We start from the raw sequence: 21820 nt of genomic DNA on the forward strand, positions 1-21820 counted from the left end.
AAGCAAAGTAGCTTGGCTTTCCATCAGTGCAAGCTCATTTAGAGAATTCACCTCTGCTGTGGCGTATTAAATAGAAATCATCATTTAAGTAATTTAATAGGAAAGAAATGGGAAAGATGGAATTTGCCATTTTATTTAGGTCTCCTAATTTCATGTTAATGTGGCAATGTTCTAGAATGCCTCATCTGGACTACTCACATGGACCTGCTATCAACAATAAGCGTAACCATCCCAATTGCAAAACAGGAGACCGTCTGGGTTTAATGCAATCTTCACTTTACATCCCTCTGAAATAATCAAAAGCAGTAACAGTCACGTTGCAGACCAGTTTGTTCAATTTCCACTGCGAAGGTTTAAAGTGCTTTAGTATTAATAGAACAAAATAGAGAAGGTCCAGATGAGGGCTGTGACACCAGAATAGAAAAATTCACATAGAATTTTATGAAGAATGTCTGAAACAGAACAGTGTCAATCATTATTAAATTACCCAAGAATTGTTTGAGTTGCTCAGTGTTGATTAGAAGAGTCTTAAAAGTTTCCACGTTCCATTATGTTATTTTAATGTTTCAAATACCCCCCAAATGAACAACATATTTTCTTTTGTACATTTTTAACACAGACATGCACTACACATAAAAAATACTTTAAAATAAATTTCTCAGTCTTAGAACCTAAATCCCCATCCCCCAATGAATTTTTTATAGGTAGGAGCTTGGACTCTCAATATAGCAACTATTCTTTCCATGGAAAATATCTCTAAATTTGCTCATTTGAAAATTTATCAGCTTTCATTAAAAAAAATAAAGGCAGATGGACAGATATCATAAATACTAAATAGCAAAAAGATTTCTGTTAAGGAGTACGGAGAGCTAAAATTACACTTGCAATAGAGAGGATGGCTCAATGCTAATTATGGGCAATAATCACTTTACATCTGCTTGTTGAATTAGCACAAGATTTTTAGACATTTGGAATGAAACCACATATACACAAAGTCCTATAACAAGTGGCTCTGTAAAAAAAAAAAAAAAAAATTCCACATTGCTGCAGCTCCATCTAATGTATAATTAATATAAATATGCTGAAGCCAGCAGGTAAAATACTATAATAGCTAGATATGAGTAGCAGTGAATATTCAGGAAAGAGAGTTGTCATGGAAAACCCAATTACTTATGTACTTCAGCCATTAATGACTTTATTAAATTTGCAGCACGAGTCAAAAAGCGTGACTGCCCAAGCTGGGCAGACACACTTGTCCTTGCCCTTCTAGAACCTAATACCATAAAAGAGAAAAAAGCTACAAGAAACACATCACCCCCTCTGCTCCTCCTTCCATACCGTACCCTTCCCAAGGTGTGAGGTATTCACCCGTGCTACCATCCACCAGATGGGCTTGATAATTAAGGGAGTGTGGCGGGTTGAGCCTGCCCGGCTGCCAGACGCCCACCCAGCTGCTCTCTCCCTCCCTCTCCTCAGCAGGACGGGGGAGGAAATAAGATTGAAAACCTCTTGGGTCCAGGTAAGGACAGGGACATTACTCACCAATTACCATTACAGGTAAAACAGACTCAACTTGGGGAAGATTAATGTAATTTACTGTGAATTAAAAATAGGGTATTACTAAAATAGGACAGTGAGAAACAAAAACAAAGTTACGAACACCTTCTCCCCAACCCGCTCTTCTTCCTAGACTCAACTCCACTCTTTCATTCGTGACTCTTCTGCCACCTCCTCCCCTCCCCCGGTGCTGCAGGGGACGGGGAACTGGGGTTGGGGCCGGTTGATAACACTTTGTCTCTGCCACTCCTTCCTCCTCATGCTGCTCCCCTGCTCCACGTATTGGGTTTGCGTGGCAAGGTTTTGGTAGCGGGGGGGTTACAGGGGTGGCTTCTGTGAGAAGCTGCTGGAAGCTTCCCCCATGTCCGACGGAGCCAATGCCAGCCGGCTCCAAGGCGGACCCGCCGCCAGCCAGGGCCGAGCCCATCAGCGATGGTGGTAGTGCCTCCGGGAGAACAGATTTAAGAAGGGAAAAAAGAGTTGCTGCACAACAGAAACTGCAGCCGGAGAGAGGAGTGAGAACGTATAAGAGAAACAGCCCTGTAGACCCCCAGGTCAGTGAAGGAGGGGGAGGAGGTGCTCCAGGCACCGGAGCAAACTGGGAAGGACCCACCCTGGGGAAGTTCATGGAGGACTGTCTCCCATGGGAGGGACCCCACGGTGGAGCAGGGGAAGAGTGAGGAGTCCTCCCCTGAGGAGGAAGGAGCGGCAGAGACAACGTGTGAGGAACCGACCCCAACCCCCATTCCCTGTCCCCTTGTGCCACTGATGGGGAGGAGGTAGAGAATTTGGGAGTGAAGTTAAGCCCGGGTAGAAGGGAGTAGTGGGGGGAAGATGTTTTAAGATTTGGTTTTATTTCTCCTTACCCTACTGTGGTTGACTGGTAACAAATTAAGTTACTTTTCCCCAAGTTGAGTCTGGTTTTGCCCATGACGGTAATTGGTGAGTGATCTCTCCCTGTCCCTATCTCAACTCATGAGCCTTTCGTTATATTTTCTCTCCCCCGTCCAGCTGAGGGGGGGACTGTCCAGCCAGGGTCAACCCACACTCCAGCAGAGAGTCCCTCTCAGAGGACACAGTCCTTCACAAGCTGCTCCAATGTGAGTCCTTCCCACAAGGCTGCACTTCTTCAAGAAGTAAGCTTCAGCTTACTCTCTTCCAGTGCTTTAGTACTGCCTAGTCCGCAGATAAACACAAGAGTCCTACATCACGTTTTCTGAACTGCATGACTTTTGGATTAGATGTTTCGTTCATGGTGCTCTACTAGTCAAATCCCACCTGCCCTAAAAGATCAACCCCACGTGAGCGGTGAGGTAACTGTGTACTCATTGTATGTCCACACGCCACGGGATACCTCAAGAGGCAGAGAGAAAATATAGAAGGAAGCTAGAGACAAAAGGATTTTTGCCACATTATGAATGAATTTTCTAGATCTAGATCCAAAAGAGAAAAAAAGACCCTTTCATGGGCTGGGCAAGGACCGTTACAAGTTCTTGGCAGAGTAGTGCGTTTGAGACATACATTTATGACAGAATCATTCAGGCCAGTGAACGTGAGGATAACTGCAGGCAGACTCAACTGTCTTGCTAGTTGTGTTTGGTTGAAGGCTGCCCACAGCAGCCAGTGATGTCAGCAGGAATCTAGATGAGTTGAGGAAATCAGAGGTGCTAGCAAGGCTAAAACTGTTAAGAGAGAGCACAAAAACTGACCCACAAAAACTTCCAGACCAGCATAAACTGTCAATATTGACTCACATCCTTTTCCAATGTGAGGCTGGGAAACTCTTGTCAGCCACTGTGTTCTCCAAGGTGACAATCAGGCTGGCAGATAGTGTGGCCCACAGCCTTTTACCATGCAAAGGCAGCACCTCTGCCATGGCTGTATTTGGGTCAAAACTACAAGGTCTTGAAGACAACTAAGGTATAGTCTTTTTTTTCTCTCTTCATGAAGAGAGATGAATCCTACTTCTAAGACAGTAGCTTAATTACCAGAAGTGACATACTGAGAACATACTCAATCAACCCCAGGTCAAAAAGAACTACTCATGTAACTTTTTCAAGTGCAAAGACAGAAAAGAAGCCCTTCTAAGACATCTGGGCCTACTCTGAATTCTATGCTCTTTTAGCACTGAATTTATTTTATGATATCATAACCTCCAGTTTCGTATGGGAAAGAGCTGCAAAAGGCTTAGGGAATGCTTCCAAGCAAGGACAAGTTGCAATAACTGCAGTGTTGTCAATCCCAAGCATTCAAATAATTAAGGGTCAAGCCCTTGTTCTACAGCACGAAATTTAAGACCAATGAAAGTGTTTTAAAACACAATTTTATTTTTAGCTCCTTGACTTTCTCTTTTTATATCTTTCTGCATATTCGTACAGGGGAAAGTTACCGATTTTTAAGTGAAAGCTGAGATGTTCATACAACCATACATCAGTGACTTAAAGCTTTAAGAAACAAGGAGCTCCACAAGCTCGGCTTCCTACGGACTTGCCTCCCATGTCCCCCAAACTCTTCTTTTACAGAAGTAAGCCCCGCGTGGCTCCACGCCTCACCCAACACCTCTAAGGCGCCAAAACAACGCGCACCCGTCCCGGCAGGGCTGCGGTGGGCCAAGGCGCTCACCGACCCGCTCCCGCCCGCCGCTCCCGGTCACCCCAACTCCTCCCGCTCTCCCCACGGCAGCCCTCCACTGGCGCGTCCTTCCAGCCACCCGTTCCCACACCACCCGCGGCAACGTGGGTTATCGCCGACGCAACCGCTTCTGCTTCCAAGCCAGCTGAAACCAGCCAACGGGACGAAGAACTGCAGCGAGGGGCGCGACCCGCTCTTCCCCGAGGGCCCCGCCGAGGCCAAAACGCTCCCCGGCCGGCCGCGCCACGACGCCCGCGCACCGGGCGCGGACTCCCGCGCCCGCGGGAACAGACCCCGCCCACCGCCGGGCCGGCGGGGGCGGTGCAGGGGACACGCCCCGCCCCGCCCCGCCCCGCCGCTCGGCCCGGCTCGAGCCACACGCCCCGCCCCCCCGCCGACCAAAACATTGACACGTGCGCCTCCCTCCCTCGCTCCCCCCCCCCCCCCCCGCCCCCGCCAACACCTCACGTGACGCGCCTGGCCCGCGCCGGCCCGTGACGCCAACCGCCCCCTTCCGCCAATGGAGAAGGGCGCTGCCGGGTAGCAACAAGCGCGGCGGCCAATCAGCGGGGTGGGGCGCGCAGCCCCGCGTTACTTCCGTCAATAGCCCCGCGGCCCGGGCCGAGCGCGCGCTGTGGGCAGCGGCGCTACCGTGAGGTGAGGGGAAGGGGAGGGCGGCCGGCCGGCCGGCCGGGGCGGCGAGGGCCCAGGTGTACAAGTGAGGCGGGGAACGGTGTTGGGATTGTATGCGGGAGGCCCGGGGGTTCGGGGCTGGGTGTGGACAGAACGGGCAGGCGCGGCTTGAGGGGTTTGGGACTGGGCCTTAGGGGCGTGCGGAGCCGGAGTAGTTCGGGACGAGGTGTTAGGGTGGGCAGGTGGGTCTGGGGAAGGGGCTGCGGCTGGGGATGAGGGGCAGCGTGGAGGGGGTTGGCGGGAGGGGGGGTGCCTGGAGCCAGCCTGGGGGAGTGGGGTGTTGGGATATCAATGGACTGCATGAGGATGGGAGAACTGGGAGAAGCAAGGGCTGGGACAGCAGCAGGCTGGAGGGAAGAAGCCTAGGATGGGCGGCTCAGTTGGAGATGAGGAGTGTTTGTGCCTGTTGGGAACCGAGAACTGTATGGCCTGGATGCACTAAAATTGTCGTATGGGGGGAAATAACAATCGGAATAGGGGTGGGCAAAAGAAAAGCTGAGGAGTTGATGAATCATGGTCTTGCAGAAGTTTGAGACTTGATTTGAGATAGTCATTTGATATGAGGAAACACGGGCTGGGATGAAGTTTGTAAGCAGACTCTGACCTCTGAGTCACAGAGGTTGACTGGGCTAGGTCCTAGAAGAAGGTCATCTAGAAGTCATCTGCCTGTAGTGGGTGTGTAAAGGAGCAGTTTCTGTTGAAAGTTGAGCTGCTGAAGAGATTTTGTTAGCATGCTGAAGGAAGGGATGGGTGTGCTGCTGGATTGTTAGGAAACGGGAGGACTTTGCCTGTTCCCATCATGTTGGCAACAGACTTGCTACTGAATAACAAGAATGGTTTGGGTCATAATGACATGTTCTTAAGTGCAGGAATATATAGACAGATCTCCAGTACGGTGGCAGAGTAATTGGATGATGTGCTGCAATTGTGAATGGCTTTGCAGTGACTTCTGCTCATGCGTTCAGTTAGCTACCTCATGGAAAGCAGAACTTCCTTACAAGTGCAAGGATGGCTGGAGCAGTTACTGTAATATCCAGTTGTACTAAGCTGGCATACACAGCCCTCCTCTTCCGTGCTTATTTCTGGTGGTTCTTGTTTCCTCAGTCCTTTCTCCCCCTCTCCTGAGGAAAAGGTGTATGATGCAAAATGAAGAGCTCTTGTTCTTATTTGTTTTTAGGAAAAAGCTAAATGCAATCAATGTCTTAAATCCTTGTTGTTAGCTAATGACCACATTCATTTCCCAGTCCTTTTTTCCTTTAAAGAACCCTGTCCCACTGCATTTTCCCCAAAATCCAAGTCTAGAGAGCTTATCTTTTGTTGTGGTGAAAGTTTTAACAAGTAAACAGTTGCCTGCTATTACTGAAGGTTTACTGCATAAAGTATGCTGGAACTCTTGAAAGCAAGCTCTTGTCTGGAAGCCACAGGGATGCTTTAGTGCAATGCTGTACAGGGAAGCAAAGTCTGAGGGGAGGCAGAGCAAAAGCATGAATCTTCTTACCTGTCCAGGCAGTCATACTCTGTGATCACTTCTCATATGAAAGACATGCCTAGGAGAAGTGTTTATGATACGTTGCAGCTTCTTAAAATTTGGTCACTCCTCAACAACAATCAAATCTACACTTCAGTCCTGCAGGAATTGAGAAATGTGGGATTATTGGGGGTTTTTTTAGTTACATATGCACTGTTACTAAAAGAATACTTTTACATTTCTGATTCCCATGAGCTACAACTTTTGACCATGAGTACAGGTCATTTTGTGGTATTGCTGCTGATGGATGCACTCAGCTGGTGCAATAGTGAAACTATGTCTTGGACTAAGAATATCTGTTTCTTTAGGACAAAATATAATTAGGTCAACATGTACCAACCTCACAGAATTACTGACTTTTTGTAATCTTCCATAAATGTTTAAGTAATTTTAAAGAAGTTAAAGTAATCTGTGATTTTTCTAATAGCTTTTTTTTTCTCTTAGAAAGATAATGTGCTGAATATATCATACATATACAGAAATCATTCATGTCTCTAGGAGCTTCTTGTCTTAAGTGTGATTTTCCAGGATTTCTGGAGCAGACATCAGTGGTCTTGGGGGTAGGGGTGATGGGGGGGGGGGGTGTGCACTTCCTGGTACTGTTATTATTTTGAAAACACTTAATGTTATGTCATCCCTCCTCAAAAAAATTACATCTATTCTGTATTGAAACCTTGCAATGAAAGACCATCACTTTTCAGGTTGTAAAGATCGGGAAAGTAGTCTGGTTTAGAGCATGTAACTATTGAAGCATGTCATTTTAAATGCCAGTATAGCTCCCTAGGAGGAAGTTATGCATAGCACTTACATGGGTGGCCTGATACCTTGAAACCACAGGGTTTTTTCCAAAGTTTAAGAATTTATGAAGTATACTAAGCATCCTATTCTGTAAATTATGATTAGCTTTGGACTTAAGCTACTTCCATCTGCTTTAACAAAATACTCCATGTTTTCTTGTATTGTTTTCAGGAAGTTTTTTTCTTTATACTCATTTTTTTTTAACTTACCCTGTTAACTTCTAACGATACACGTTCCCACTTTGCTGGAAGTATGTGGTCTCGGTTTTTTTACTTCCTTTTCCCAACAATTCTGTATCAATGTACGTATTCTTGAAATATTTTAAATCTTTTTTTTCAAGTTATCCCATTCAGCCTATAATGAAGTCTGTGGTTCTGAATTCTCTCTAGATTTTAATTTTTGAGCAATGACATGCACCTACAATAGTGTTTTATTTTTATATCAGAGCTGCTGACCAGGAATAGATCATGAGCTCTGTATCTTTAGATATGGTTCAAAAACTTCTGTTTTATGTTTGTCTAAGATGATGTTTTTGACTTGCTGTCTGCTGTTTTCTGAGTCTCTTTCAGTGATTTAACAAATTTTCAGGTGAATTCTGCTAATCTTGGCGGGAGGAAAAGTACTTTAACCTATGTTATTCTGAAATGCACTCATGAGCACCAAGTATTTAAACAGTGGTATGATAAGGACAAAAGGCCTTAATTTTAGTCAAGACGAGGGGAGTTCTAAACAACTTGGGGAAAAAAAGTATGTTATCGTTCGTATTACTCCTAGGAAGCAGTAAAAAGATTGGAAAAGCAGATAGGCATGAATCGAGTTTGTGGTGGCTGGAGGAAAGGATGTGGTAAATTTAGGAAAAGATTCCTGTTAGATGCAGAGGAAGGCTGAGTTATGAGTAGGAAGGGGACTTTGGTCAATGCTGAGGGCTAGACAATGCACTCTGTTTTGTGTGGTGTGCATTTTTTAAATTAAAAAAAAAAAATACTGGCTCACTCAACTTGTATTTATTCAGGCTTTTTATGCGTCTTTGCCTTCTCCTGTTCTAACTAGTATATTGGGCAGATGCTGGTCAAGAGTGCAAATGGATAAATAAAATCATAGTGGTGTTTGACTGATGTGGCCCAATACTTTTTCAAGTTGAAAAAATATTAGAAAATGCATACTTGTTAGGAACAAAGCTGTTGTTGTCAATATATTAACATATATTTCAAATATGATAATGCTATTTTCCCTGTATAGCTGGCATGTGAAATCTCTAGTTAAAATAAGGAGCAACATGCATGCATGATGAATGGGAAGAAGAGGGCAAAAGCTAGCAAGGTCAGAGTCTTCAAAGCGTAGAAAACTGCTTTGTTCATATTATTACTTAATGTGTCAGAAGTGATTCTCCCTTTTGAAAAGGGGTAGCAGAACACTGTTTGAATGATATACCTGTGATGACTTGCATCTGTAGGAATTTCAGGAGACATTTCACAATTGACTTTATGATGCAGTCTCTATTTGTCCTGGTATCCAGTTAATAGCCTAGTGTGGGAGGTGACCATCAACAACAACTGAAAAAATATTTGGGAAAATGAAAATTCCTTTACTGAAACATCACTGTACAGTGTAGCACAAACTCAGTATTTATAAGCCTTGGGGGGGGGGGGGGAAAGGCACAGCATTGATTTTGTGGCCTGTCAAACTCTTTAGCAACTATTTATTAGTCAGTCAAAATCAGTAATCTGTTTGGTCATGGTGGAGCAGATTACACAGATATAATTTTGCTTGTTTTGGTATCATCCCTTTCTTGGACTACCATGATTCTTTTCCTTGTTCTCTAAAGAACTAGGAAACCTACCTTGATCTAAATAAATGCTGAAAGACAAGAAGAATGAGGTTATGGAATCAATAATATACTTAAGAAACCACTGATTCTGTTTCTTAAAAGGATGCTCCACAGAGAACTTTCTTTCCTCAAGGTAATCATTATATTTTTTTTTAAGGTTAAACTGTGTCCTGGTTTTGGCTGGGATAGAGTTAATTTTCTTCCTAGTAGCTGGTACAGTGCTGTGTTTTGGATTTAGTATGAGAATAATGTTGATAACACACTGATGTTTTAGTTGTTGCTAAGTAGCGCTTATCCTAAGTCAAGGATTTTTCAGTTTCCCATGCTCTGCCAGCGAGGAGGTGCACAAGAAGCTGGGAGGGAGCAGAGCCAGAATAGCTGACCCGAACTAGCCAAAGGGATATTCCATACCATAGGATGTCATGCTTAGTATATAAACTAGGGGGAGTCGGCCGGGAGGGGCAGATCGCTGTTTGGGCATCAGTCAGCAGGCGGTGAGCAATTGCATGTGCATCACTTGTGGTTTTTGGGGGGTTTTATTTCTTTTTTTTTTTTGTTATATTCCTTTTCATTACAGTTGTTATTATTATATATCATTATTATTGTTATTTTATTTTAGCTATTAAACTGTTCTTATCTCAATCCACAAGTTTTACTTTTTTTTCTGATTCTTCTCCCCATCTCACTGGGAGCAGGGAGTGAATGGCTGCATGGTAATTAGTTGCTGTCTGGGGTTAAACAGCAACAAAGAGAAAACTGAGATAATGACAAGAAGTTTTGCAGCTTTCCTTAATAATTAAATAATACACAAACAATCTTCTTGCTGCTTATAGAGAAACCATGCCATTTTTGGGCCAAGATTGGAGATCCCCTGGATGGAGATGGGTTAAAACAGAAGATGGATGGAAGCGATGTGAACCCTTCAGTCCTGCACTTGAAGATGGGAATAGTCAGCTGAATGATATCAGTCACGCTGTGTAAGTTAAAGGAAAAAAAAAAAGTGATTCTGCATGAGTTAATAGCAGGTGGGAAAGCAAAGGTTGACTTAATTTCCATTCAGACTGCAAGTGTTTGTGGTATCATCTGCCTATGCTAGAAGTACACAAATGCAACCACGTGTTTTGTTTAGTTAGGCAGACAGGAGACCACTATGGAGATTGTCTGTCTTTTGTCACTGCTTCGTGAGTTGCTTATTTTAGGCAGACAGATCCCATCTTATGTTACATGTCTTTAAAAATAAAAAAAAAAAACCTTAAAAAAATCAACCAAACAAAACCTGTCAAGTACTATTTAAAGATGAAAGTGATACTTACAAATTGCAAGTGCAACAGGCATATTGAAGTGTTACCTGGAAGTGAATGAAGACTTTCTGCTGATTGGGTGTTGGATTAGGACTGTTCATGGCAGTCATGTAATGCCTTTGCTCCAAATACACAATTAATGGTAGTTTTATGGTAATTCTCTAACACAATATGAGTGTATGTGCTCCTGTAGAACAGGTGAGAAAGATATTAGTTAAATGAAGTAATACTTGTGGCAGATACCCACGGACTGGTGTGATACAAATAGCTTTGTCCAAACAAATTCCTACTTGGTTTCTTCATGAAGAAATAGTTCTCAGGGATAGCATTCTTGGTCATAAATTCCAGCGTAATGTGCTCATAATGAGAAAAGGGAACATTCAGTGTTTTGTTGTTAGTCCAGTAAATGATACAGTAACTGATCTGATTTAGAGGGAATTTACTGGCAAACTAGGACTTGCTGCAGTCATACACCTGTGTTTTGTCTAAATTTGTGAAATAAACCTCAAGAAAGTTATCAAGGAGTGAAGAATTATTATTAAGCTTATCTTGAGCTACTGTTTTCTTCATGCCTTTTTTCTTTTTGTGTTCATCTGTCACTGGTTTTATTTGGGCTTCTTTTTCCACGCAGTCTGGCCACCATGGATACAAAAGACTATGCTTGTCTGGAAGAGTGTTCAGTAAGCCTCCAACATAAAAGTTGCCTTAAATACCTTTGAAAAAAATCTGTTCTTCCCTCTTTCATATATCTTTAATAATATAGTTGGCAAATGAAAGGAAAGCTAATTTAATTTTCATAGCTATTTGCACAGTTACTAAATAATTATATCTTGTAGGTTACTTGAATGAATATTGTTTGGCAAGTATGACATAAATGATCATTGTCTTTGTGAAAATCATTGAGACTTCTGCTCTTCTGATCCTAATTTTATAGATATATCTTTTCTGCAGAAAGCAAGGTGAGGTATTTTTATTGCTTCTTCAAGCAAAAATATTAGATTTCTTTTTTCCTTAGTCTTGCAAGAACTTAGTATTGAATTCCTCTGGAGCTGTCCTGCTAGAAACAGATTTAAATCAACTCTTTTTGGAAATATATGAGCATTAAAGTTCAGGACTAAAATAAGTACATTAGTTTGAAGGGACTGGCCGTGAAATGCTCTGGGGGCGGGAAAGTTTTCATGAAATCTGAGGTGTTTCATGATTTGGGTTTCTTAGGCTAGCTTGACAATTTGTCAGAATCCCAAACTCGGGGACCAACCTAGTCCGCAGCAGATGCCCCCATCTGTAGCGATGCCCCAGTTCCCCATCTTCATCTTGCATATCTCCTACTTAGCAAAGTCAAACCACACCATATTCTGTGGCCTTTTTTTTTTTTTTTTTTTTTTTAAATTCTGCTTGTTCTGTCTATTCAGTTAAAAATGTATATGGTCTAAACTTAGACTACAGAATTCAAGTTGGTACTTCTTGGCAAAGTAGCACTACTTGGGAGTAATTTCACTACACCTTGAACTTTGGAGCTATGACTACAACTTGAACTTTGCAGCTATGAGTTAACCTTTGCTGCTAAACAGCAATTAATGTCTATTTGCAGAACATTATAGAACAATTTAGGGTGGAAAGGACCTCTGGGAGTCATCTGGTCCAAACATATACTCAAAGCAGAGCCAACTGAGGTTGGGATATATAGGGCATTGCCCAGTTGAACTTTGTCCATTTCCAAGAATGGAAATTCCTCTTTGGGTTCCTGTTCTAAGTTCCATGACCCTCACTGGGATTTTTTGTTTGTTTGTTTGTTCCCTCTGCCCCTTAAATCTAGTAAGAATTTCTCTTATCGCAGATTGTATCCATTACCACTTGACTTATTACTGCCCACATCCTCTAACCTTGCAGTCTAGCTCTATCTTACTTATACCCTCATATTAGATATTGACAGTAATCAGATTTCTCTGCACCACCACCTCTTAACACTGAACAAGCTCAGTTCTCTTAGCCTCATGCATTATGTGCTCCAGTACCTAATAACCTCAGTAACTCCCCACTGGACTTGTTCCAGTATGCCAATGTTTTTATTGTATTGGGGAGCCCCAAACTAAACACAGTACTCCAAATGTAGTTTCTCATGCCAAGTAAAGGGCAATGATTACTTCTTTCGGTCTGCAGGACACACTTCTGTGAACTTGGACCAGGGTGCAGTTGGCTTTTTGCAACACAAGGGCACACTGCTGATCTGCATTCATCTTGGTATCCACAAGACCCCTGGCTCCTTTGCTGCAAAACTCCTTCCTATGCTGTCTGTACCCAGCATATACCCAGGCGTGAGGTTCTTCTATCCCATGTACAGGGCTTTGTATTGAAGTACAGCAGTGTACTGTGTCTTGCTGGCTGGTTCTCTGTACCATCTTAAGCTATTTGGAAACAATTATCTGTCTATATTGAATAGACAGCTCAGTTTAGGATGTCTGTTAACATGTTGTAGCACTGAGTAAGAATGAGGCATGATAAAATGCTTCCTTCCTTGTGGAAGAAGCATATAGTAAACAATGCATAAATACTTTATTTGTCTCTTTTTAAACTGCCCTGTGAATAGGATGATGGTATATGCCAGTCTGGCTATCCTAATAGGGTTTTATTTATTTTCCCCCATTAAATGAAGTAATATTTTCACCAAAATATTCTGTACAAATCTATACTAAACGTAGTACTTGAGTATTGTATTCCAGGAAGTAGTTATGGCAGTTTTCCTTTAAAAAGAAATAAATTCAAGCTGTGTTGACTGAAACCCTCTTTACTTTTATTTGTATTCTCCATCCATAGTTTCTTTCACAGAAGAGTTACTTGACAAACTTTGTCTCTTATCCATTACAAATACTTTCTCTTCAGAAATTAAAAAGATCTAATCACAAACAGATTCATAAATAAACCTTCAAGACATGTAAATAACTTAAATTGAAGAATATGTTTTTATTAAAATAGAACTTTTTACCTTATTCGATTAGTCATCTAGTGCTGGTGGTGAATCCAGTTGATGAATTAGTCAAAAATGGGGGACCTAATGATAACCATGCTTGAACAAACGTAATCACTTGCGCAGGAACAATTTAAATGATTTGGAATAATTCTTGAATAGTTGCACTTCAAATTAGTTCCATTTATGGAAACTAAGATGGAAAAAATGAGACCCTCAGTTCTGTAGCTCTTACTTATTTAGATAATTAATATTATTATATAAGTGAAGAGTGCCTTGTATTCAAGGTATACAGTAGCTGGAAAGGTGGTTGAGGCAGTGCTTATTCAAGCTCTGTGGGCTGAATGCTGGCCACAGCTACCTGCAATTTGTACCTATAAATTCTAGCACAGATACATATTTCCAGTGCCATGGCCCTGTGTCCTTAAAGCTTGGTGGGGGAGAGAGAACAGCACTGCCTTACAGAATTGTATGTAAAAATCTCTCAATAGCTTGCAACTTAGGAGTAAAGCTGTCTTGTGCTTTCTTTTTGAGGTAAAAGAAAGAGAATCAGACTAATCTAGTAAGATTTTTCATGATGGTGGTATTCCTTTTTTTTGTGTGTTAGGCTCATGTGAACTACTTGGACTGGCAGGGTAGTCATTAGCGTCTACGGTACCTCTTGTCTAATTCTGTGAGATACAGTGTTCACAAATGTGTTTTTGGCACTGGATAGAAGTCCTTGGATTTGAATCTAGTCTTAGATAATTTTGGCATTTGACCAATACATTGTAATGTTATTTGGTGCAGGCACTTAACTCAGGATTTTCCATGCATGGTCAAGCTGTAAATGGCTTTGAGCCCCTTCTAAAACACTTAGTGTGTCTCTGTAGGTAATTGCATGACTTGAGGGCATTCCTTCCTCCATGAGAAAAGAAGCAAGGGGATGAAGAAGAATAGTTGGAGCTTGGATAGCCCTGTCAAGTTTTCCAGCATTTTAAGCGTCATACCCAAGAGGTTATTTAAATACTGCTATGAAATTACTTTTTTGAAAAAGCTGAAATTCTTGCATGCTTTATGTAGGGTATTGTAGTTCTAAGGACACCAGGTACTTTGCTTTTAGAAGCTTTAGAATAATTTTGTATGAAGAAGTGCATCATCAAGACAAGAAAGTTAGAATAGCTGTAAATTGGCAGTATTGTGTATGTATTTAAATCCTTCCAGGTGCACTCAGATGTCGTGTGCAGTATTATGGTAAAAATGCTAAATTAAGGTTTCTGTTACACCATATGCACTTGATTTGGTTTCTTGTATCTTAGCTTGGTGGTTGGGGGGGAAGGGAGGCGGGCAGGGGTTGCTTTTGGAAACGGTGGAGCAGCTTTGTTACTCGTCAAGCAGCCTTCCAGATTTCTGGAAGGAAGGCTAACAGTCTCTGGGGAAGTGCCTGTATTTCTGTCTCATTCTTCTAATGTCTGTAGGACTCTTGCTTCCATTCTTGGTAAGAGACTTAAAGTTTGTCAAGAAGAATGGTGATGGTTACAAATAAGTAGGGAAAGACTCTCCACATGAAGTGGGACAGAACATGAAGAAATAAAGCCTCATACGAGACGATCCTCAGAGATAACAGCGAAATTAGTCTTTTCTCTAAAATGACATGGAGAATTCCAGGAATGTCACAGGTGAATTTGAATGTCAGACAAAGGTGTTTGAAATAGCCCTCTTCATCTTTGCAATTCCTTGTGTTAATTGACTGCCCTTAAGCTGCCTTGCTTGTTTATCTGATGCTTGAGGAAGTGTATACTATTGGGGGGCAGGGGTGGGCTTTAAATCACTTCAGGTATGTTACTGATCTAAATTGCTTTCTAGGGACACTTCCTCTCCAGGAACAAAAGAAGGAATCCTGCCAGATTTACCTTCCTTTTGTACAGCACGTCTTCAGGAATGCCTCCCTCCTCTCCCCATTGCACTGGGTCAATGGGAATGGGTGTGTTTCTGTTCTGCCTGAATTACGTTGCAGAGTATCAGGCCCTATCTCTCTAGTCTTCTATCTGTTGTTAGGATGATAAAGCTAGGTCTGGGAGCTTTGGGCTCTGTTTCTGATTCTGCAGCAACTTTTCAGATTCTGCAGTAACTTCTCGCATGATGTGGTGATGCAGTTGGTATGCTAAAACATAATTAAATTAATAATGTTAGTGAGCTTAAAAAGATATTTCCTTTATGATAGCTTTGGGAAAAAAACCCTGATGGATTGGAATGTTATCTAATCAAAGTAACTTGTCAGTGTTGATGTTCTGCATTTGTCAGTTCCCAGTTCCTTTCCTCCAAACTCTTCTGCTGTTTGGCCAGATACAATATTTCGCAATATTGAATAGAATATTGAAGTTGTTGAGTCTTTATCCTCTGCTTTAAAAATGGTAAGACATGAACTAAGGCCCTCACCTTGGATTGAGCTCTATCTGAATGCAGAGGTATGTTAGCTTTTTTCAGGATTTAAACCTAAGATGAAAACAACTTTTGTATTTCTCAGTCTTCTCAGCTTGTGTACCTTTAAGCTGAGCTAGCGTTTACTGATTAGAGCAATTAAAGTAACAAGGCTTTTTGACAGTGTTGTTTAGTCATCCTCCTTAATAGATGGTTCAATCCTCAAAACTTTAACTGTATAAACTAGTAGCAATAGACTAATATAATTTGGTTTTTGCCACTTAATGCCCAAATACAGGTTATTTTTTAATAAACTAGTGTCCTTCGGTTTTACAATGTTCAGCTGTTGCTGGTGCAGTTTGAAGTTCAAACTGACATTGATAAATAGATTCATCTGGCAAGTTCAGATTACAAAATAGTAATGAGTGGGAGGAGTTTTGTATACAGCTTTCTTGTCAAAGAATAATAATGGGGAAATAAAATAGTCCTACAGTTAAACTTAGAAACATCATTAAAAATATGGTTTGGTTTTTTTCCAGCTGGCAGACTTTAATGCAGAGAATTATAAGCTGTATGCACCTTTAAATATTTAGTCACTGCTGTTCTAATTAGATGTGTTTATTTCAGCATCATAACTGGTGATGATGAAGATGAAGAAATATTCAGTACTGAAGATTGTGAGTTTGCAGCCAAGAAAAGGAAAAAAGATCATTTTAGGAATAACACAGATTCACAATGTAAGGCTGGGTTTTTTCATTTATTTTAGAAGACTGTTGTAGGTTCAGCAAAATGTTATAATAGCCATTCATTTAGAAGGCTGATCTATAGATGAATATGAGTTATGTTTACTTCTCTATTGGCAACAAACTCTGGTGTCAGAAGTGATACATCTTAATTGAACTGTGGCATAGATCATCTAATGTGTGTGATTTTTTTTTTATTTTTTTTTTTTCTTCCCCAAAGATCCAAAGGTAATTCATGTAAGAATAGTAATTCCTGAGTAATGAATGTTTTCTGATACAAACCACTGTTTTGTTTTGTGGACTAGTTTTAGATTAAATTCTTCTGGATGCTTATGGAAGGTTCTGCTTACCAAAGCAGCTGTTTTATTTTTGCTTAATTCAAATTGTGATTAGTGATACAACTCCAGAATCAGTTCATAAATAAATATATTTTGTCATAATACCTCTAGCTCTTGGTAAAGACTTTATCAGTCTATCAGTGAATTTCTTGAAGAAAAGTCCCTTTTTTAAATTAAAAAATGAAAGCCATTTTGACAGTTCTCATTTTTAAAAGGTCACCTGTACTTTGGACTGCGAATATGTATGTCAGCAAATAAACTTATTGAATTAGAGAATTTGGTAGAATAGGTAAAAAAGGTAAGTTGATTAGCAACTTTTTGGCGTTTCTAGTGCTTTGATATTGAAATGATCTCCATTGTTTGTATATTCCTAAAATTGTAAGAAATGGCCTTGCAGAAAGCTGCAAGTTTCCTTAGGCTTGTCTGAGCTTGAATTATTTCAAAAGATTCAAGTGGCTATATGTAAGAGCATGCTTTCATTTGACAACATACTAGACTGCTGAAAGCTGAAGGTCTGCCTAGTTGCCTTTATTAGTCTTGTATAATTGACTTCCCTGCAGTATTCTGCAACTACTTGAACCAAGTTGCATGTGGAGCAGGCACCTTTACGGAAGAAAATAGATTAGAGGGGTAGAGTGGTCAGGAACAAAAAGGTTGCTCATTTCTGTACTTTCCTGTGTTAAGTGCTAAGGAGCCTGTTGGATTAAAAAAGATCAGGGGTTTTGTAGGAGAAATTGACTGTTGGTACACAGTTGACAAAAGTTGTCCTATATCTGCCAATTGTGTGCCAACTCTTGTGTTTGATTTATAAAATTATTTAGCTTTTTTTTCCTCTATTTTTTTGAAGTACATAACTTCTGAAAATTTGTAGTCAACCTGTTCAGCCTTTATAAACTTACTTCATTAAAACTGTTCTACCATCTATCCTATTTTATGAAGCATTTTATTGAGGACGGTCTGTTTTGTTCAATTTCTTTCTAGAAGGCATTACCTGAAGTGGAAGCCTAAAAATGCTTATATTTTGATTTTATTTTAGGTTTTTATCGTGAAAAGTGGATTTATGTTCATAAAGAAAGCACCAGGGAAGTAAGTCCTGCATGCTGTGGTCAATTCCTACAATATTTGTGCTTCTTAACTGACAAATAGTATATTAAAAAAACAATGCATTTGTGCTGTGTGGTCTTAGGGGTTAAGTTCAACTCTCTCTTCATTGGCAACAGTACACCTGTACCTGGTGAGGCAAAGGCAGCTAGCAAAGTGACTTTATGTGGCTTATTGTGGTAGAGATGTGGGAACTTTCAAGGATGGACATACAGTTTTCTACTGTTTTTCCAAGCCCATCTGTCTCTCTCTGTACTGTGTGCCTTTGAACTAAAATTGAAAGTATTTGCAAAACCAGAGTAATGTCTTCAAAGGAGGTGTCTGCAGGCAGCTACCTGGTATTTTGGAATCTTGGTGTAAATTTGAATATAAGTAAGTAAAACTTCAGTTTCAAACTTTACAAAGAGGACCTTTGTATTCCACAAAGTCCAGATGCTTTCAGTTTGGGATACAAACTGTATCATGCAACTGTGAAGGGAACATGAAAGATCTTGGAATGACCTCTTGAAAAGTCAAGAGTTAAAATACATCCATCGTATGTACAGATAAACTGTCTTGAAGTTTGAGTTTCATTTGTGTGTTGATTCCTGTGGTTTTCTGGGATGGGTGAAACTTGGAGACCTGTAAGGATGTCTGTCATCCACACAGTAATGACAGCCAGGAGAGAGGGAAGGAGGTGAGTGTGATGACCCTAGCCATGCAAACAAAAGTTGGCTTTGCATTTTAGAGCTGAGAGACCATAAAGAGCTCTGTACTTGGGAAGAACATGCTGTTGTGGAGAGATCTTACATAGAGGAGACACTGGAGGACTTGACCTGGAGGCTGCCCTTCTATACCTGAAGGGTATTACGAAGACTTTTACTGGATTCATATCCCTCTTTCCCAGTTTTATCTTCATCTGTGATAGATGTAGTTACTTACATTGGTCTGCAAAAGTCTCAAGCATGCTCTTTTCCTTTGTGCCATCTCAAATTTAGGGTAAGAAGGAAGGGGGGATGACAGGCTGTCACCAGTCATTATGGTGTTTTGAATGGTAAGGTTGTTAAGCTGAGTTTTCAAACTACCTTCAGGCCAAAACACAAATTGCCTAAAATCACTCATTGCTATCCTTCATAACCTGTATGTTGAGATTGTCGTCGTCCGTGTCCCCCCCCGCCCCCGACTTGTGCAGGAGTTGGTGTACTAGTGATGTATGATTATTTGCTTGGGTTTCTTGCCCATTCCGAGTGGACAAAGTATTTTGGTGTACAAATTAGCTTATTCTTGTCACTGCTGTTGTCTTCCAGTAATGGACCATTCACCATTCCTGTTTAAAAAAAAAAAAAAAAAAAAAAATAGAAAAAACAAAACAGGGATGGTTAGAATTAATCACTAATCTTTTTCAAATAATTCCTTGTATAAATTGAAAAGTTTAGAGTAAAAAGCTAGACGTTAAGTAGCAGAATGAAAAAGTAGCAAGGAATAAGCATACTTGAACAAAAAAAATCAGAGCAACAATTTAAGCTAATCTAAAACATAATTTACAGAGTCTCTAGTTGTCCTTACAGGTTGTAATCCTACTTGCAACTAGGAAGCTTTTTTCCAAACTGGATACTGAATTTTAGGGCAAAATGACAAGAGTAGGAACGTCTTAATAAGAAATGTGTGAAACATGCTGTGGGAGAGCACTGAAAATAAAGAAAACCAAAACAAGTGCAGGTATATAGCTGAAATGAAGTAGGAGATGCTCTTTGAGTAATTTTATCATGATGGTTCATTGGGAAAGATAGAGTTGAAGCTTCATAGAAATCTCCTTCCAGCTGTTCAAGGAAATGTACCTCTCAGGTTAATGTATTTAAGCATGGCCTTTTGATAACAGCTTACCCAGAGAAGAGCCACAAATATTTAAATTTCAACAAAAGTTCTGTTGTCTGTAAGTGTTAATTCACTGCTATTAGCCAACCAAATTGTGCATATTGTGAAGTGTGCAGTGTGCCTGGATCTCAGGTATGTGGATGAGCAAGCAGTACAATCCTGAATTCAGTCATTAACCAATAGGCAGTAATTGCTACCACTCTGCAGTGAATAGTTAACTATCTCATGTCCCAGTGGGGTACATCCAGGGTAAGGTTTCATTGGGTTGCAGAAAGGAACGTTAAGTTGCACTGCCATCTTTTCACCATCACATAATTCGCTGAGGAAGTCTGTCTAGGAATGAACTTCAAATAATTATTTATCCCCCTCCGTCCCTGGGCTGATAAGCCATACTAGCACACTGCTCTGCAAGTATCTCTTCACCAGTTGTAGGGTTTTTCTAGCCTCATTATATTTGCTCCAAGGCTCCCGTGTGGCTTTGTGGCTCTAAATTTACTCGGCTTACGTGATCCCGTGTCATTTCGGGCTGCTACTACCACCTTAAGTAGTTCACAACAGCCTCTGAAACTTCCATTTTTCACCTTAAGACACCTGTGCAGAAGTACCAAAAGAAAATGCAATTGCTCTTGCTCTTGGTACCCAAGAAAAATTGTGCCTGAACTTCCAGCACCCAGAAAATAAATTCTGTATGTTGAGACCATTTGTTCTTCCAGTCCCAGGAGCAAGTAGCTCTGTTCTTACCCTCAAATATGAACATAAACTCAGTCTGTTAATGCTTATGGTTGTAAGCTCAGATTGCTGTACAAACAAGCTCTACCTTGTGCTGAGGCAAATGAGGAGTGTGGTAGCCATGAGTGCCAGCATTGTGGCCATGCAGTAGCGGAGTAGATTCCCAGGACACTCAAATACCAGTGATTACAGATTGTATGATTAGTATGAATTTAAAGGCTTTCCTGTAAAGTAATATTTCCTACATACTTGTTAGTTCCAAATAGCATATCTGGTTTCATTTATTAAAAGAAATCAAATAAATCTTCAGGCCAGATACAGTATACTTCCAGGGAGCATGGTATACATAAGCATCAGTTGAATGGCAGAGTGCTTTTCTGAATATTTTCCTCAATTTTATCTTTGTTTCTTTCCACTTAAAGTGTGTTTATTCTTCTTCTCAGAGACATGGCTATTGCACTTTGGGAGAAGCTTTTAACCGCTTAGACTTTTCAAGTGCAATTCAGGACATCAGAAGGTTCAATTACGTAGTCAAAGTAAGCTCTTTATTTTTATATGCATATTTTAAAAATACATTTCCTGATATGCCTATGTGTACAAAAGAAATCATTTTGCACTGAACAGCTGATGATTTGTGACCGTATAAATATCCTGTTCGTATGTAGTTTGTACTGCATGAAGCAACTTTAAACTGAGTAATTTTTCTTTGGTGAAAACTCGTTACGTTGCTCTATGAAAGCCTATAGCTTGAGGAGGATGGTGATGGCCAGTATGCTATGTATTTACAGGGAAACACTGATGGTAGTTTCAGTTGTTGTTCATCAGTCTGGGTAGTGAACTCTCTTTAAAGGCAAAATAATTCCTATACAACCAAAAATAGCAAAGTGTAATACATCTTAAATATAATTTACTACTTCTTAAATATGCTTAAAATAGCAATTTCCAGAAGAATATTTGAAGTGTAATTATTCTGCAGTTTCTGTTTCTTCTGCAGCTTCTTAACAGTCCTGTGATTCATTGCACACTTTTTTTATCTAGGACAATATATATGTGCTTTTACCTTTGTTAACATACCTTAAAACTTGAGACCACAGCTTTTTTAGTCTTCCTTTTTTTTTTTTTTTTTTTTTCCCTTCCAGAAATTAGTTTTATGGCAAGTTGTTGTCTTTTACAAATAACGTAGTGAATGAAGTTTATAGAAACAATTATGATATACTAATCTCATGATTCCTTGGAAAGTCCCTTTCTCACTATGTTAGCTTCCCTGGGTCACATCTAGTCTTAAGTTGAGAATTGAGTGCATGGAACTTCTAAGTTCTGGACAATGGTGCTATCTGCCTGTTTTCTAAAACTA

General features: G+C 40.6%; 1 protein-coding gene across 10 annotated transcripts in view; it reads left to right on the plus strand.

Moving 5' to 3' along the window:
* The first annotated feature begins 4698 nt into the window (after nt 1-4698).
* Nucleotides 4699-21820, plus strand: part of FBXO25 (F-box protein 25) — a 33911-nt gene continuing 16789 nt past the window's right edge. For 2 of the 10 annotated variants that reach the window (XM_030037639.2, XM_030037642.2), the window contains exons 1-5: nt 4699-4845; nt 9869-10012; nt 16329-16438; nt 17819-17868; nt 20910-21002. In XM_030037639.2, the coding sequence (XP_029893499.1) occupies nt 9876-10012; nt 16329-16438; nt 17819-17868; nt 20910-21002 (390 nt within the window). In that variant the 5' untranslated portion in view covers nt 4699-4845; nt 9869-9875. Of the gene's footprint in view, nt 4851-9032; nt 9169-9868; nt 10013-10967; nt 11017-16328; nt 16439-17818; nt 17869-20909; nt 21003-21820 lie in introns of those variants that run through there. The other 8 variants (XM_030037640.2, XM_041128842.1, XM_041128843.1 and 5 more) reach the window with 8 other exon arrangements.

Source organism: Aquila chrysaetos, chromosome 15, assembly GCF_900496995.4.
Source record: "Aquila chrysaetos chrysaetos chromosome 15, bAquChr1.4, whole genome shotgun sequence".
NCBI classification, from domain to species: domain Eukaryota; kingdom Metazoa; phylum Chordata; class Aves; order Accipitriformes; family Accipitridae; genus Aquila; species Aquila chrysaetos.